Source organism: Dendrobates tinctorius, unplaced genomic scaffold (assembly GCF_039654945.1).
Source record: "Dendrobates tinctorius isolate UK_male_01 unplaced genomic scaffold, ASM3965494v1 ptg000155l, whole genome shotgun sequence".
Lineage (NCBI taxonomy): Eukaryota > Metazoa > Chordata > Amphibia > Anura > Dendrobatidae > Dendrobates > Dendrobates tinctorius.
The window spans coordinates 8,340,095-8,357,271 of NW_027361822.1; the positions used below are offsets into that span (position 1 = coordinate 8,340,095).

Below are 17,177 nucleotides of genomic sequence, written 5' to 3' on the forward strand. Positions count from 1 at the left end.
TGTTGCCGCTTGGCTGAGGCAGTGCTGCAGTGCTTCCAGCTTGTGACTGATGTTGTCATTTCGGAGATGGAGGCTGAAGAGGAGGAGCAGGAGGTGCGGGAGCTGTACACTGTGGGGGCAACCCTGATTGACGTAGGGCCCGCAATACTCGGCGTTGGGAATATGTGCTCTTTTCCAAGGACCGACTGGGTCCTGGCTTCCACTATGTTAACCCAGTGTGCCGCCAGCGATATGTACCTTCCCTGCCAAGAAGCACTTGTCCACGTGTCCATGGTTAGGTGGATTTTCACAGTAACAGCATGGTTGAGGGCACGGCTAATGTTGTGGGACACATGCTTGTGTAATGCAGGACAGCACATTGGGAGAAATAGTGGCGGCTGGGGACCTAGTACCTTGGGACGGCCGCCATCAGGCTGCGGAACACTTCCGTCTCCACGAGCCTAAAAGGCAACATTTCAAGCGCAAGCAGACGAGATATGTGTAAATTTAGTAGTGTGGCATGTGGGGTATTGGCAGCTTATTTCCGCTTGTATCCCAAGGACTGGTGTATGGACAACTGAACGCTGCACTGGGACAAGGATGTGCTTGATGATGGTGCTAGTTGAATGTGTGTAATGACAGGTGCAGGGCTGGAGACATCTTCTCATGCATTATGGACAGGGGTTTGGCTTGCACGCTCAACAATGGAAGAAGCAATGGTGTCACTTGCAGACACTGTTCCTGGACCAAGGGGTTTGGCGCACAAAGTCAGGTGATTTGCTGTCATGTGCCTGATCACGCTGGTGGTGGTCAGATTGGCAGTTTTGCTACCCCTGCCGATGCGGCATGGCAGGTGGTGCAAATGGCCTGTTTGGAGTTATCGGCAGAGTCTTTAAAAATCAATCAGACTTGTGAAGACCTAACAGTTCTACTGCCAACTTCTGTCATATTGGTGTTATGGGAAACAGTTGCCTGCCTTCTGTCTGCAGCCCCCACATTACTTCTTCCTGCCTGAAATGGTGCTACACCTCCCTCCCCCTGTGTGCTGCTGTCCTTGCTCTGCATGTCCTCCTGCCAGGTTGGGTCAGTTACTATAACATCCACCACCCCCTCTTCCACTTCCTCACCCTGATCCTCCTCCTGACTTTCTGGCAATTGTGTCTTATCCTCGTCCACCACTTGTGACACATTCCTACCGTTGCCTTTTGTGACCGTTGCTGGTCAAATATTTGGGCATCGCTACATGTGCTCTCCTCTTGCCCTGCTTCAAGTGCACCGGGAGAGAGGCCCAAATCTTTAAACGGAAAAATGAGCAGCTCTGCGGAATGTCCAAGTGTAGGATCAGTTGTCTCCAAGCACTCGGCATGGTGGGAGGAAGGAGGATCAGGGTGAGGAATATGCGGTCCAGACTCATGGCTACTCAGACTTGACTGTGTGTGGTGGTGGCAGCAAAGTGACTGGAAACATTATCCAATATCCAACCAACAACCTTTAGACTCTGGTCTGGGTTCAATAGTGGTGTGCTTCTGCGGTCCCCTAGTAATTGTAACAGGAAGGTCAAGTGAGAATATGTGGGTGTTTGGGCCAGAACAATTTCAGCTTGCCCACGGCCTCGCCGTCTGCATGCACCATCTCGTCCACTTCTCCGTCCCTTGCGATACGCCTTGCCCATTTTAAATGTACTACAATATTTTCCATTTGAACTGAAATTAGAAGTGATCCGTGTTCGGGAAAATCACAGTTTAAAATATCGGGCCTGTAGGTAACATTTTTTTATTTCTGCAAACTGGTGTCAATAACTAGACTAAGACCCAACAAAAACAGTTCAATGGAGCCACAGCTGAAATGCCACAATTTTTAGCCCACAGATAGATAAGGCATGTTACAGAGATACCCAACTTTAAAATATCTGGCCTGTATTTTTTTTAAAACAGCAAAATAGTGTCAATAAGTAGGCTAAGACAGAAAGAAAAAATTAAACAGATGGCTTAAATGGCACTATTTTGAGCGCAATGATATGTGATGCCTGTGACAAAGATAACCCACTTTAAAACATCTGCTCTGTTGCTTTTTGGCAGCAAAATGGTGTCAATAACTAGGCTAACACACAACAAAAAAATTCAATGGAGCCCTGAAATGGCACAATTTTGAGCACAATAATAGGCGATCCGCGTGGCGGACAAAACACAGTGTAAGATATCTGCCTTGTGGATAAATATTTTTTTTAAGCAAACTGATGTCAAGAACTTGCATAAGACAATCCAAAAATTTTTTTCTACAGTACCACAAAAATGGCAGAATTTTCTGCGCACTCAGATGTGATCGCTGTGACAACCAAACCTCGATTTAAAATAGCTGTATTTTAACGCTGTACTATGGAAAGGATCTGGCTGTATTCTGCAGTGCCAACAAGCAAATGGAGAAAATAAACCATGTGCTCGATTGCTTTTAAATAAAGTAAATCAGGGTTAAGATGCAAAAAAAAAAATATTCCTGGCCACTGATACCTGGGGCTATGTATACACGGTCATTATCTGTAATAGGCAGCAGAAGACAGAAATGGAATGGACCTTCTTGCTGTATGTAATAAAGTATGCCACATACAATGCCTGTCTAGTAGTGTTGAGCATTCCGATACTGCAAATATTGGGTATCGGCCGATATTCGCTGTATCGGAATTCTGATAGGGAGTACCGATATTTTTACAATATCGAATACCGGAATTGGAAGTTCCCATAATGCAATGAGCCAGTGTTGTGGCTGTGATTGGCTGCTGAAATGATGTCATCATGATGCGCAGTCTGTGCACATCATGATGCGCGGTCTGTGCGGGCCTGCCGGGGGTTGTGTGTGTGTGCAGGCATCGTCCGATGGGACTACAAGTCCCATCGGGCGATGCCTGCTACAATGACAGTGATTGACACATTAGCCAATGATGGGACAGTAGTAGTCCCATCATCCGGCTAATGTGTTGAATGTAAAAAAAAACAAAAAAAACCATACATACTACTTACATGCTACATACATACTACATATATACAACATTCATACTACATATATACTACATTCATACAACATACATACAAACTACATAATACATACATACTACATATATACTACATTCATACAACATACATATATACTACATATTACATACATACTACATATATACTACATTCATACAACATACATACTACATATTACATACATACATATATACTACATTCATACAACATACATACTACATACAATACATTCATACAATACATACATATAGACATACAGTACATATAACAGAGTACATACTCACCATCACTTGTCACTTTGATCCCCGATACCAGTATATATATAGCCACATACACTGCCTGCCTACCTATCACTGATATCTATATACCCCATTATTAGTCCTTAGAAGGACTGTTGGTTTAGCTGGATTTGTGGATACAACAATGGTAGACCCACAGTAACTGACACCCCACCCATTCTGTTCCTATCTCTGCAGCAACTCTCCCTACACTGGTGATTCTGGAGCTGTCTGTGATGAGCAGGGTAGCGCCAAGTCTGATACAGATCTGATAACGCTCTGCGGCCAATCACTGTAATGCCACAATCAACATGGCTGCGGCATTACAGTGAGTGGCAGACAATCCCTGCATGTTGATTGGAGCTCTAAAGAGCGTCAAACATGCAGGGCGGGGACCCAAGCTCCCGCTGAGCAACAGCGGAAATGCTCGGCGCTGGTCGAGCAATGCAAACACTGCGATGCTTGGGTGACCCCCGAGCAACACCAAGCATGCTCGCTCATCACTAGTGCCTACTATAATTCACCACTACTAAGAAATATAGTCTAAGATGCAACACCAACACAGAGGCCAAATCTCTTCTGCAGTAGGACAATGACCACAAACATACAGCCAATGTCATTGAGAATGATCTTCAGCATAAAGAACAAGGAGTCCTGGAAGTGATGATACAGAGCCCTGTTCTCAACATCATCCAGGCTGTCTGGGATTACATGAAGCAGAAGATCTGTGGTTTGATCTCCAAGATGTTTGTAAAAACTTCATTGCCGAATTCCTTCAAAAATTGTATGCAAGTGTAACTAGAAGAATTGATTCCGATCCAAAGACCAAGGTAGTCACCAAATATTCTTGTGATTTAGATTTCTCTTTTTATTCACTCACTTTCCTTTTTGTTAATAGCCAAACTACTAACACGTCCATTTTTGGAAGCTTCTTACTTTGTAGCATTTTTCCACCTCTGCCTAAAACTTGATTGCCGTTTAAACATAAAACATTTTATACACAAGGAGGATATAAAAGGTGTGTACAGTATATTGGATTTTATTCACTTTTCAATAAAAAGATGTTTATTGGTAATTACATACATTTCCTGATCATTGCTCGATGCTATAAATTACTTTCCTAAGTAACATGTGACTTTAATTTGACTTCAGCGTGTTCTTGATAAATGTGTCAATAAAAAGAAAATTGCTGCTTTGATGTGCGATTTCTCTGATGTCTAGAAAAATGTGATTTGTGAGGAAAACGTTCACTGATGTGTAACAAGACTTGCTTTATTTGTAAAATTTTTACTACATTCTGTGCATGAAAATATTGTTTTCCCTGTGCGAGTTCTTGGATGTGATCGAAGAGATGAGTTATTAAAACATTTACAACATAGAAAAAGAAGTATGAATGCACATAGGGATCACCACATAAAAGCCTTTATTATGAATGGCATTGGAATACAAAAAAGACACAAAATTTAAAAACATATTTAAAAAGCCAAAAGGCCATTTACACGCAGATTAGGTGCGTATATAGTTAGATTACCACCTATCCTCAGATAATCAATATATTACAGTTCAGCAAAGAAAATCTTACATACAAAATAGAAGTTTAGTTTATACTGACATAGAATGACAAGCAAAGGAATATGAACAATTTGTAATGTCAAGATACAAAAAAAAAATAAAATAAACTATTCCTCAATTATAATTAATAATCACTGAAGTGATATGCATGTCTGTGCACAAGGACTTATACTAAGCAGATAATCATGAAGATAATCAAATAGGGCAAAATAAGTATAACAAGGAACCTATGAATGAGGAAAAAGTAGAATGAGGAGAGAAAACCCCACGTGTTTCGCCACACAAGCTGTAGCTTCCTCAGGGGTAAGAATGATAATGGTGTCAGATAATGTCCCTTATATTCACTTAAAGAAAATAGAATAATGAGGTAAATCATGTAATTACCAGGTGTAGGAGACAAAGGGAGTAAATCAGTGGGTTATATCAGACTTCGGAAATGTGTAATGCCCAACCATGAACACAAAAGATAAAGTTGATTTAAGGTCGCCAATGTGCAGGTGCAAATACGTTATATTGATAATCTACTTGAAACACTCATTGCGCATGCCCGAGCAAGAAGTGGCAATGAAGTTTATAGAGTTATAAATGCGCATGCGTGAACTTATTATCCGAAAGAGAAGGGCATGTGCAGGAAACCTGTTATAATTTGCTGAGAATCGGTTCATGCGTACAAGAGTAATTATACAGAATATAAGAAAGTTCAGTTGATCTATAGCGCAAGCGATGAAAGTGCAATGTGAGACTGACAAAGTTATTCAAAGCAAAGGTGAGGCATGCACAGAAGATCTCTGCACCACTAATGGTTTGTACGTAGACTGCGCATATGTGAAAAGAGAAATCCTTACATAATACATAGAATGTTCATTTAATCCATAGTGCGTGCGCCCAGATTGTGAACATTTATGTGAAGTATGATAGGTTTAAAGAGGAACACATCAGAGGACAATGAAAAACGAGAAATTTATACTGTAAGGGAGAATGTCCATACAAAAGAGATATGTGGAACATTCAGTAGATCTAGAGCACATGCGCACATGATACAATATTGGTGCAGTAGCAGATAAGTGAGATAATAAATCAGGGGAGATGTATATATATATATATATATATATATATATACACACACACACGGCAAAGAGATGGAGTGAAGGGATTATTATATCTCTGAATAATCCAATATAGTTCAAAATAAATATATAAGGGACATTATAATGGCATATAAATAGCATATAAATATAAGAAATATAAAAACAAAAATCTATCTTTATCAAAGGAGGCCCAAATACAGAGATGTAAGTGTGGAAAATACAGGAGAATATCAAGGTGTGTAGATTGGATGTCATCCCTTTTTGGATAACTAGCGTTTATTGATAATTGCATGCATCTCCTGATCATCCCTGGTGTTGTAAATGACTTTCCCTTTCATCTGTAATGTATGACGTTACTTTGACTTTAAACAGATTTTGATCAACTTGTCAATAAAAAGAAAAATCCCTGCTTCCATGTGTGATTTATCTGATGTCAATGAAAATGTGATTTGTGAGTAAAACATTCTGGACATCAAAATGACTCCCTCCCTATATGAGTTACCTGATGATGTACAAGACTATTTGTAAAACGTTTACTACATTCTGAACTTGAAAAATATGTGGTTCACTCTGTATGGGTTTTCATATGTGAGCTAAGAGTGAAGCTATCATTAAAATATTTCCCACATTTTTTACATGAAAATGGCTTCCCTGTGTGAATTCTCTGATGTGTAACCAACTGTGATTTCCTTCTAAAACATTTCCCACACTCCGGACAAGAAAATGGTTTCTCCCCTGTGTGAATTCTCTCGTGTGTAACAAGATCTCCTTTCTGAGTAAAACATTTCCCGCATTCTGAGCATGAAAATGGTTTCTCCCCTGTGTGAATTCTCTGATGTATAACCAACTGTGATTTCCTTCGAAAACATTTCCCACACTCCGGACAAGAAAATAGTTTCTCCTCTGTGTGAATTCTCTTGTGTATAACAACATCTCCTTTCTGAGTAAAACATTTCCCACATTCTGAGCATGAAAATGGTTTCTCCCCTGTGTGAATTCTCTGATGTCTAACCAGGTGTGATTTGCTTTGAAAAAATTTACCACATTCTGGACATGAAAATCGTTTCTCCCCTGTGTGAATTCTCTGATGACAAACAAGAGTTTGTTTTTGTGTAAAACGTTTCCCACAATTGGAACATGAAAATGGTTTCTCCTTTGTGTGAATTCTCTTGTGTTTAACAAGATCTCCTTTCTGAGTAAAACATTTCCCACATTCTGAGCATGAAAATGGTTTCTCTCCTGTGTGAATTCTCTGATGTTTAACCAGGCGTGATTTGCTTGGAAAAAATTTACCACATTCTGAACATGAAAATCGTTTCTCCCCTGTGTGAATTCTCTGATGATAAACAAGAGTTTCTTTCTGTGTAAAACATTTCCCACAATCGGAACATGAAAATGGTTTCTCCTTTGTGTGATTTATCTGATGTCTAATCCGGTGTGATTGTTTTGAAAAACATTTCCCACATTCTGAGCATGCAAATGGTTTGTCCCCAGTGTGAATTCTCAGATGATAAACAAGAGTATCTTTCTGTGAAAAATGTTTCCCACAATCTGGTTTCTCCTTTGTGTGAATTCTCATGTGCGTAACAAGATCTCCTTTCTTAGTAAAACATTTCCCACATTCTGAGCATGAAAATGGTTTCTCCCCAGTGTGAATTCTCTTGTGTACAACAAGATCTCCTTTCTGAGTAAAACACTTCCCACATTCTGAACATGAAAATGGTTTCTCCCCAGTGTGAATTCTCTTGTGTACAACAAGATCTCCTTTCTGAGTGAAACATTTCCCACATTCTGAACATGAAAATGGCTTCTCCCCTGTGTGAATTCTCTGATGACAAACAAGAGTTCCTTTCTGTGTAAAATGTTTCCCACAATAGGAACATGAAAATGGTTTCTCCCCAGTGTGAATTCTCTTGTGTATAACAAGATGTCCTTTCTGAGTAAAACATTTCCTACATTCTGAACATGAAAACCGTTTCTCTCCTTTGTAAGTCCTTTGATGTTGCATATCCTTTCTGTTATTTTTACTATGCTCAACAGTCTGTGATGGATCAGAAGACAGGGCTTGTTGAAAAGAATCAGTTGAAAGCGTTTCAATGTGAGGACTTGGAGGTGGATCCGGGATAATGTTCTGCTCTTCATATGAACCTGGTGTGACACCATGATCATCTGCTTTAAAACGTGGAGATAACAGATGATCCTCTGAGCCTCTGCTACAGCCATCTGCCAAGAATAACATTTATTTTAATTTTATTCACTAACAGGGAATAGTATTTCTTAAAATGTTAGATATTTTAAAGCAATTCTATAAAAGCATTTCTATAAGTATTTTGGTAAAATTAAATTGAGTAGGAGAAAGTTGACATTAGTAGATGGCAAAGCAGGGACTATTTTATTATTATGTTTAGTCACCAGGTTGTGCACTTTCAGTAGTTCACTTCTCTGTAGCTTTGTCATAATTTCAGATTTCTTTGTGACCATCACCAACCTTTCCTAGTAAAACATTTAATAAAGACTCATGGAGGCGCCTGTAAATCAGTAATAATAGGCGTCTGATGACACAGCATTTTTTCTTAATAGTGCCAGACATACAGCTATGGAAAAAATTAAGAGACCACTGCAAAATTTCCAGTCTGATTATTCTCTTTATAGGAATATTTCTGAGTAAAATGTAAATTGCTCTTTTATTCTACAAACTACTGACAACATGTCTTAAAATTTCCAAGCACTAAATTTTGTATTTATTTTCAGAAAATGAGAAACGGTCAAAAGAACAAGAAAATTAGTGCTTGCAGACCTCAAATAATGTTAAGAAAACAAGTTCATAATCTATATATATAATTGCCTTAAATTGTCTGTCATCCACTTCCGTCTGGATGTCCCCGAATCCCACAATCCACTGTGACACACCAGAAGTACGCCAACTGCCATTTTAGAACACCCAAGTGATGCTGCTTGATCCAGGACGCATCTGCGATCCAGAACGTCGCTGCGATCCCAACTGCTTCTCGGATTCAGGTTACTGCTGCGATCCCGAACGCCGGTGCGATCCCAGCTGCCGCTGGGATCCAGGCTGCCACTGTGATCCCGAACGCCACTGTGATCCTGACCGCCACTGAGATTCCAGGCGCTGCTCAGATCCCAGCTGCCGCTCGGATCCAGGCCTCTGCTGCGAACATGAGGCTGTGAAAAGGGTGTAATGAGGGGGTATAACGAGAGGGGTGTAATGAAGGGGGAAGTAATGAGAGGGATGCCGTGTTGGACCCCCGCCAGGACCCACCGCCTGACTACACGCACCGGATCCTGCCGCTGCCTGCCCACCCACCTCCGTGCAGTCACAGCCAGCAGGAAAGACCGTGGCTTGAGGCCTGTGCTGGAGATTTGGTGTGGCCACCCTCTGATGGCGCCGCACACCATCTCCAGCACAGGCCGCAAAACACAGTCTTTCCTGCTGGTTGTGACTGCACGGAAGTGGGTGGGCCGCCACCCCCAGTGCCACAAAGTTGCCCCCATTGTGATGTTACTACCCTCCCGATGCGATAGCATCGGGTACACATCTAATGATTTATAAACAACAATACTAATGTTAACTCAGGAAGAGTTCAGAAATCAATATTTTGCGGAATAAGCATGATTTTTAATCACAGCTTTCATGCATCTTGGCATGCTTTCCACCGGTCTTTCACACTGCTTTTGGGTGACCTTACACCACGCCTGGTACAAATAAGCAGTTCTTCTTTGTTTGATGGCTTGTGACTATCCATCTTCCTCTTGATTACATTCCAGAGGTTTTCAATGGAGTTAAGGTCTGGAGATTGGGCTGGCCATAATTTGATGTGGTGGTCCTTCATCCGCACATTGATTGACCTAGCTGTGTGGCATGGCGCATTGTCCTGCTGGAAAAAAACAGTCCTCAGAGTTGGGGAACATTGCCTGAGCAGAAGGAATCAACTGTTTTTCCATTATAACCTTGTATGCCGCTTGATTCATACGTCCTTCACAAAGATTAACCTGCCCAATTCCTGAAGCATCCACAGATTCATCACCAATCCTCCAGCAAATTTCACAGTGGGTGCAAGACACTGTGGCTTGTATGCTTCTCCAGGTCTCCGTCTAACCATTAGATGACCAGGTGTTGGCCAAAGCTGAGAATTATGTAGAAGCAGAGAATATTCCAGCGGGAGACAGAGTTTCTTTAAAAATTCAGCATTTATTAATCCAATTTAAAAATATGCAAAAATGGTGCAGCACAAAACTTTTTTTTGATACTAGCAATTTCCAGCATATTGCACAAAAAAACAGCATTATAGGCAGCGCTTGCCAATGCGTTTCGATGTAGGTCTTAATCATGGCTTAAGAGAAAATTAATTAAGATAGTTTTTACAGCTCCTCCTGTCTGAATCCCAGCTGATTTCACTAGATTTAATTTTTTTTTTTCAGCTAGAGTTTAGAATTTTGCTGTGTGAATGTGTCACGCCTAGTTGTGAACAGAAGAACAAATTATAGTGTCAAGAAAAAATTTCATATAAAAACATACAACAACTGACAAAAAAAATCAGTTATTTAAAAACACACATTTATAAAAATTAAGACAATTTATATGAAAGCTTGTCAGGGTTTAATACTGAAAAATTAAATCTTTTCTATGGTTTAAGCCATGTGGTGTTCTAATTTTGAGGGTAAAGATCCAGAAGGATTCTCTATTTAAAAGTTTCCTCCTGTGATCTCCACCTCTATACTGTAAGGTCTATATACTTTTTCTAGTCCACAAAAGACAAAACCTGATGTATCACCCTTATGCATCTGTGCAAAATGTCTGGAGACTGCAGATGAGGAAAAAGCCGCAGGGTTAGTTGCATAAGAGAGATGTCTCCTGATTATGGTTTTTAAAGAACACATAGTGCAACTGGAACACCGCCAGGGCCATGGGAATAATCAGTACCGGGCCGGTTCTTAAGGGGATGTGTCACGGCAGCAGTAACCCAGTCCGTGGCTCTGAGTGTCCAGTGAAAATGATTATAAAAGGGGAAATAAAGTTTATAAGGGGTAAATTCATGATGCCACCTGTGGTACTAGGCAATGTGTTGGCCGACGCTGCTTGAAGAGACTGCTGGGGCTGATGATGATGCAGCAGAGTTGGTACAGCTCTCCACAGGTAGAGCTAAGTCCCAGGGCAATTATATTATAAAAGATGGTGATGATGGTTGTAGTGCAGAGGGGATGGTGCAGTAAATAACTCTGAGGACACAACAGGGTGCAGTCTTCACACTTTTACTCACTGTTTGTGGTGCAGTCCAGAGCACTGATTACAGATGGTAATGGAGATCTGGGCAGCCTGGAAGCAATTTAGGATCCCCTAAGAAAGATGGTGTTGGAGGCCTCCCTTTATGGTGCTGTTCTCTGAGGTCCTTGCTGCTGCTGCCTGAAGCTATGCTCAGTCCTCTGTTCCTTACTGTTCTTTAGTCCTTGCCTGTATGTATGGTAGGCAGCTTGAGCCTTTTACAGGTGTCACTCCTTTGTGGTGGCTCCGGCTCTGGTATGCTGCTGTGCTTTCAGGTGTATGATGGTGCCAGGAGCTCTGCAGTCTCCTGCCCTCTGGATTTGGCTGCTGGGACTGTGTACCCGTGCAGCCACAGACTCCGGCGTCAAGCACTCTTCCCTGGTGTGAGCTTGATCACAGCTCCAAGCCCCAGGCTTTCCTAAACTTCCACTTTCCTCTATCTTCACTCTGCTCTTGGGACGAGCTTCTCACAGTTCCTGTCCCTTGTACAGACTCTCACAGACTGCAACTAACTCACTCCACCTCCAGCCCAGAACTTATAGGACAGCTACCCTGAAACTGGGTTAAGAACTCCCTCTTCTGATCTGGAGTAGGAAAAGTGTTGGATGTTGGTATTACCTGGCTAAGGGACCCCTCCTTGCCACACAACTCAAATACTGCAATTCACAAAGGGTACATTAAATTAGATACACCACATATGTGCCATTACAATTTATGCAATCTTTGATGTAGGATTCCCTTAAATTGCTGCGTGACTGATACTTCTTTGGTTTTTAACACAATCAGGCATACTAGGCATCGGTGTGCACCACATTGAAAAAAAACCTTTCAGATCTAACCAAGTCTTTTTCCCATATTTGATAACAGAAGATTGCTATTAAAAAAACTCAGTGATAGTATAGATCCCAAAGTGGGGGCTTTCCTTGCTACATATCATATTTCGTTACTGATGATCTGTGTGAGTTTCTCATCCTGATGCAATATATGGATGTATTTTTTTTTACAATATCTCTATATTGTGGGCTATATTCCTCTGAAAACGTAATATATCCCAATGATTTATTATTTTTATGTTTATTGTTGGTACTAAACAGTAAAGTATTGCGATCAATGCCACTGATTCTTGCTTTAGCTTTATTGAGGGTCCATTCAGGATAACCTCAGTTAATCTATTACATACTTTTTTGCTTTGTTTCAGAAATATCTCTGGATCTGAACAATTGCGTTTAATGTGCATTAATTCTCCATAAGGGATATTATTCTTAATTTCTAATGCATGGCACAAATTACCTGCCAAAATATTATTACTTGCAGTTTGTTTTCGATAAGGAGTAATTAATACTTTTGACTGCTCCTTTTTAGATATTAAATTTAATTTGAGAAAATTAATTTTAAGACTATCAAATTTATTTGAATAAATATAATTCACAAATTCCATTGCTTCTGACTGAGTACCTTTCCAAACAAACAATAAATCGTCTATAAATCTACCATACCATAATATATTTTTTTAAATGGATTATAATCATTAGAGAGATATATATCGCTTCCCATTTAGCCATTACTAAGTTTGCCAGCATGGGGGAAAAATTGGCCCCCATGCTGACACCCTTCTTCTGTAGAAAATAGCGATTATCAAAATTGAAATAATTGTGATTTAATAAAAAACTAGTAGCTGACACTAAAAATCCTTTCTTGTGGTATCAGATGTACTGTAATTGTCTAAATGGTAAATGATAAGAAAAACAGGATAAGGCAATATCATGGGGTATCAATGGATATAAACCTACTACATTGCATGACAACCAATTATAGTTATTTTTCCACTTTAATGTCTGAAAAATTCCAGCTACGTATTTCATGTGTTTGATGAACCTAGGTGTATCTAGAACTAAAGGTTGAAGGTGGTGATCCAACCATAATTCAATTCTTTCCCCTAGGGCTTCTATTTCTGCAACTATTAGTCTCAAGGGAGGTGGAAAAATGTTCTTATGAACCTTAGGGAGGGCATGATATATGGGGGCCACCGGATGTTCGACATAAAAATCAGCTAATATCTTATTTATTGTTCCTAAGAATAATCCTTCCTGTATTAGATCATATAGTAATTGGTTGTACCTCTCTGTAGGATTTTCTTTTAATTCAACATATGTGGCAATGTCCTCTAAATCCTCTAGAATAAATTTCTTGTAGAGACCTGCATTCAACAGAACTATTGTGCCCCCTGTATCAGATTGACAAATCAATAAATCATGATTATTAATAAGTTCTGATAGAGCCTTCTTTTCACCAAGGGTTAAATTGTCGTGTAACGTATCCCTTTTTTGTTCAACATTTTTTTTTTTAAGCATAATTAATTCTTTTTCCACCAATTCTTGAAATCGATCCAAAAGTGCAGGACAGGATAAAAAATGTATTTGTTGTCATAAATTCTTTGTTCTCTGAGTGCACGGCTCCTTTTCTTCTCACGCACACAAACATTGTCAGAGACTCTATTCGTTTTCTGCAAAACTTTACTTAATTCGTTCCCACATACAGCAGTTACAGTCCAGTATTTTCCACATGACACAGAAACTTCCCTCTCTAGAGACTCTCTATAAGGCTATTTGCACACGGTGCGGATCCTCCCGCGAATTTTTCCGCACGGATTTTACTAAATCCGCAGGTCAAATGACCTGCATTTTTCCTGCGGATTTAGTGCATTTTTAGTGCGGTTTCACTGCTGTTTTTGTGCAGTTTTCCACTGCGGTTTTCCACCTGCGGATTTGTAGAATAGAGCAGGTGGAAAACTGCAGCAAAACCGCACAAAAGAATTGACATGCTGCTTTTTTTTCCCGCACAAAATCCGCAGCGTGTGCACAGCGCTTTTTTTTTTTACATAGTCTATAATGGTACTGTGCATCACCTGCAGTTCTGCTGCGGATCCGCAGGGCCAAATCCGTTGCGGATCCGCAGTAGAATCCACACCTTGTGCACAGACCCTAATTCTGTCTTCTGGCACAAGATCTGGTTCCCAGGTACCCAGTACCACAGTTAACTGAGATGACAGTCCCGCTTCTTCCTGGGGCTCCCCATTCCTCCTCCATACAGTAATGTCTCGGGAGTTGCCTAAAAGTCTCGCCATTTGTTCCCTCAGGCTGCCCAGTCCCACTTGTTTCCGGTGGACAATTTCCATATTTTCTGTAACCTGAGCCTTCACTTCACTGTGTCTCCCCCTCTGGCACTGGTTCTGTTCACATCACTCTTTACCTCACAACTCCCCACAACTCTTTCTAGAACAATCCAGTTACCTCAGAACTATCTCCTCCCACTAGCTAGCTTCCTATTGGGTTAAACATTTAACTATTCGTTATCTGGTTTTATTCAGAGTAGTATCTTATCTTACATCTAAGGCTGTGTGCTCACATTGTGCTTTTATGCGTTTCCGCCTAGTTTTTGCCGCTGCTGAAGCGCTTAAAAAATGTATTCCCAATGCATGTGCCAATGCTGCGGATTTATCCGCTGCGGAATCGCATAGCGATAAAATCCGCAGCATGTCCACTATTTCTGCAGAATTGTGGTGATTCTGCTGCCATAGGATTGCATTGAAACGCTCACTTTACGCATGTCGCTATGCCCACCATGCGTAAAGTGAGCGCTTCATGTGCGGATGGTACCCAGGGTCTGGAAGAGAGGAGACTCTCCTCCATGCCCTGGGTACCATATTCCTGTAAAAAATAGAATTAAAATAAAAAATAGGGATATACTTACTCTCTGTCATCCCCCGGAGTCGTCCCGACCCTCATTGTCGCTGGCGGCAACTTCCGTTCCCAGGGATGCATTGCGCGAATGACCTCTGATGATGTAACAGTCTCGTAGCCTAAATCTACATCCTTGCCTCTATAGAGCCCCCACTGCACTATACTTCATATAATAATAATACATTTTATTTCTATAGTGCCGACATATTCCGCAGCACTTTACATTTCAGAGGGGACTTGTACAGACAATAGACATTACAGCATAACAATAATCACATAGATCATAACAGATACCAAGAGAAATGAGGGCCCTGCTCGCAAGCTTACAATCTATGAGGAAAAAAAAGGAGAGACACGAAAGGTGGGTGGTAACAGTTGCCCTGATTGTATGAACCAGCCATAATGTTAAGTGTGTAACAGTACAGACACAGGGAGCTAATGGATGTATAAAGCATGTGGGAACATGATTCGGGGAACCTGGTTATGGTAAAAACTTTTGGCTGTGCCACACAGGAATAGATTAGGTTAATGTGTTGAGGCGGTGGGCCAGTCTGAATAAATGAGTTTTCAGGGTACACTTAAAATTGTGGGGATTGAGGACTAATCGTATTGACCTGGGAAGTGCATTCCAAAGAATTGGCACAGCACGTGTATAGTCTTGGAGACGGGAGTGGGAGGTTCTGATTATTGTGGATGCTAACCTCAGGTCATCAGCAGAACGGAGGGCGCGGGTAGGATGGTATACTGAAACAAGGGAGGAGATGTAGGGTGGTGCTGAGCCATGGAGAGCTTTGTGGGTGAGGGTAATAAGTTTGTACTGGATTCTGGAGTGGATGGGTAGCCAGTGTAATGACTGGCACAAGGTAGAGGCCTCGGTGTAACGATTGGCGAGGAATATGATCCTGGCAGCAGCATTCAAGACAGATTGGAGGGAGGAGAGTTTGGTAAGAGGGAGACCGATTAGAAGAGAGTTACAATAGTCGAGACGAGAATGAATAAGAGAAACAGTAAGAGTTTTTGCAGAGTCAAAAGTAAGAAAAGGTCGAATTCTAGAAATGTTTTTGAGGTGCAGATAACAAGAGCGAGCCAGTGATCATATGTGGGGGACAAAGGAAAGCTCGGAGTCAAGTATGGCCCCAAGACAACGGGCATGTTGCTGGGGAGTAATAGTGGAACCACACACGGAAATGGCAATGTCGGGTATAGGTACATTAGTAGCGGGAGGAAACACAAGGAGTTTAGTCTTTGACAGGTTCAGTTTCAGATATAGTGAGGACATGATGTTAGAAACAGTGTTTAGACAATCGCTGGTGTTTTCTAGAAAGGCAAGAGTGATGTCAGGAGCAGAAGCGTATAATTGGGTTTCATCAGCATAGAGATGGTACTAGAAACCAAATCTACTGATTGTTTGACCAATAGGGGCAGTGTACAAAGAGGAGAGGAGGGGGCCTAGGACTGATCCTTGAGGAACCCCATCACTAATGGGAAGATGAGAGGAGGAGCCAGCAAAAGATACAGTAAAGGAGCGGTCAGAGAGATAGGAGGAGAACCAGGAGAGAACGGTGTCCTTGAGGCCAATGGAACGGAACATAGTGAGGAGGAGCTGATGATTCACAGTGTCGAATGCTGCAGAGAGATTCAAGAGAATTAGCATGGAGTAATGACCATTTGATTTAGCTGTTAGTAGATCATTAGAGACTTTAGTGAGGGCAGTTCAGTAGAGTGTAAAGAGCGGAAACCGGATTAGAGAGGGTCGAGAAGAGAGTTATCAAAGAGATAGTGGATAAGATGGGAGTGGATCAGGCGTTCCAGGAGTTTAGAGATAAAGGGAAGATTAGAGACAGGTCTATAGTTAGCGGCACAGTTTTGGTTGAGGGATAGTTTTTTAAGTAGTGGATGTATGATGGCTTGCTTAAATGAGGAGGGAAAGATACCAGAAGAGAGAGAGAGGTTAAATATTTTAGTTAGGTGAGGGGTGACAGCAGGGGAAAGGGACTGGAGGAGATGTGACAGAAATGGGTCACTGGTGCAAGTGGTTGGGCAAGAAGATGCAAGGAGCCTGCTTACTTCTTCTGTGACTGGTTCAAAATCAGAGAGTGAGCTAGATGCAGTGGGGGAGGGAGGAAAATGCATGGTATGAGGTGATTGGGAGATAATTTCCTGTTGGATCTGGTCAATTTTTTCTTTGAAGTAATTGGCCAGATAGTCAGCTC

At 41.2% G+C, this 17,177-nt stretch overlaps 1 protein-coding gene across 1 annotated transcript in view; it reads right to left on the reverse strand.

Moving 5' to 3' along the window:
• Nucleotides 1-4,689: 4,689 nt before the first annotated feature.
• Nucleotides 4,690-17,177, reverse strand: part of LOC141051172 (uncharacterized) — a 166,444-nt gene continuing 153,956 nt past the window's right edge. Inside the window, exon 8 of the mRNA XM_073548037.1 lies at nt 4,690-7,944. Within this exon, the coding sequence (XP_073404138.1) occupies nt 6,509-7,944 (1,436 nt within the window). The 3' untranslated portion in view covers nt 4,690-6,508. The remainder of the gene's footprint in view (nt 7,945-17,177) is intronic.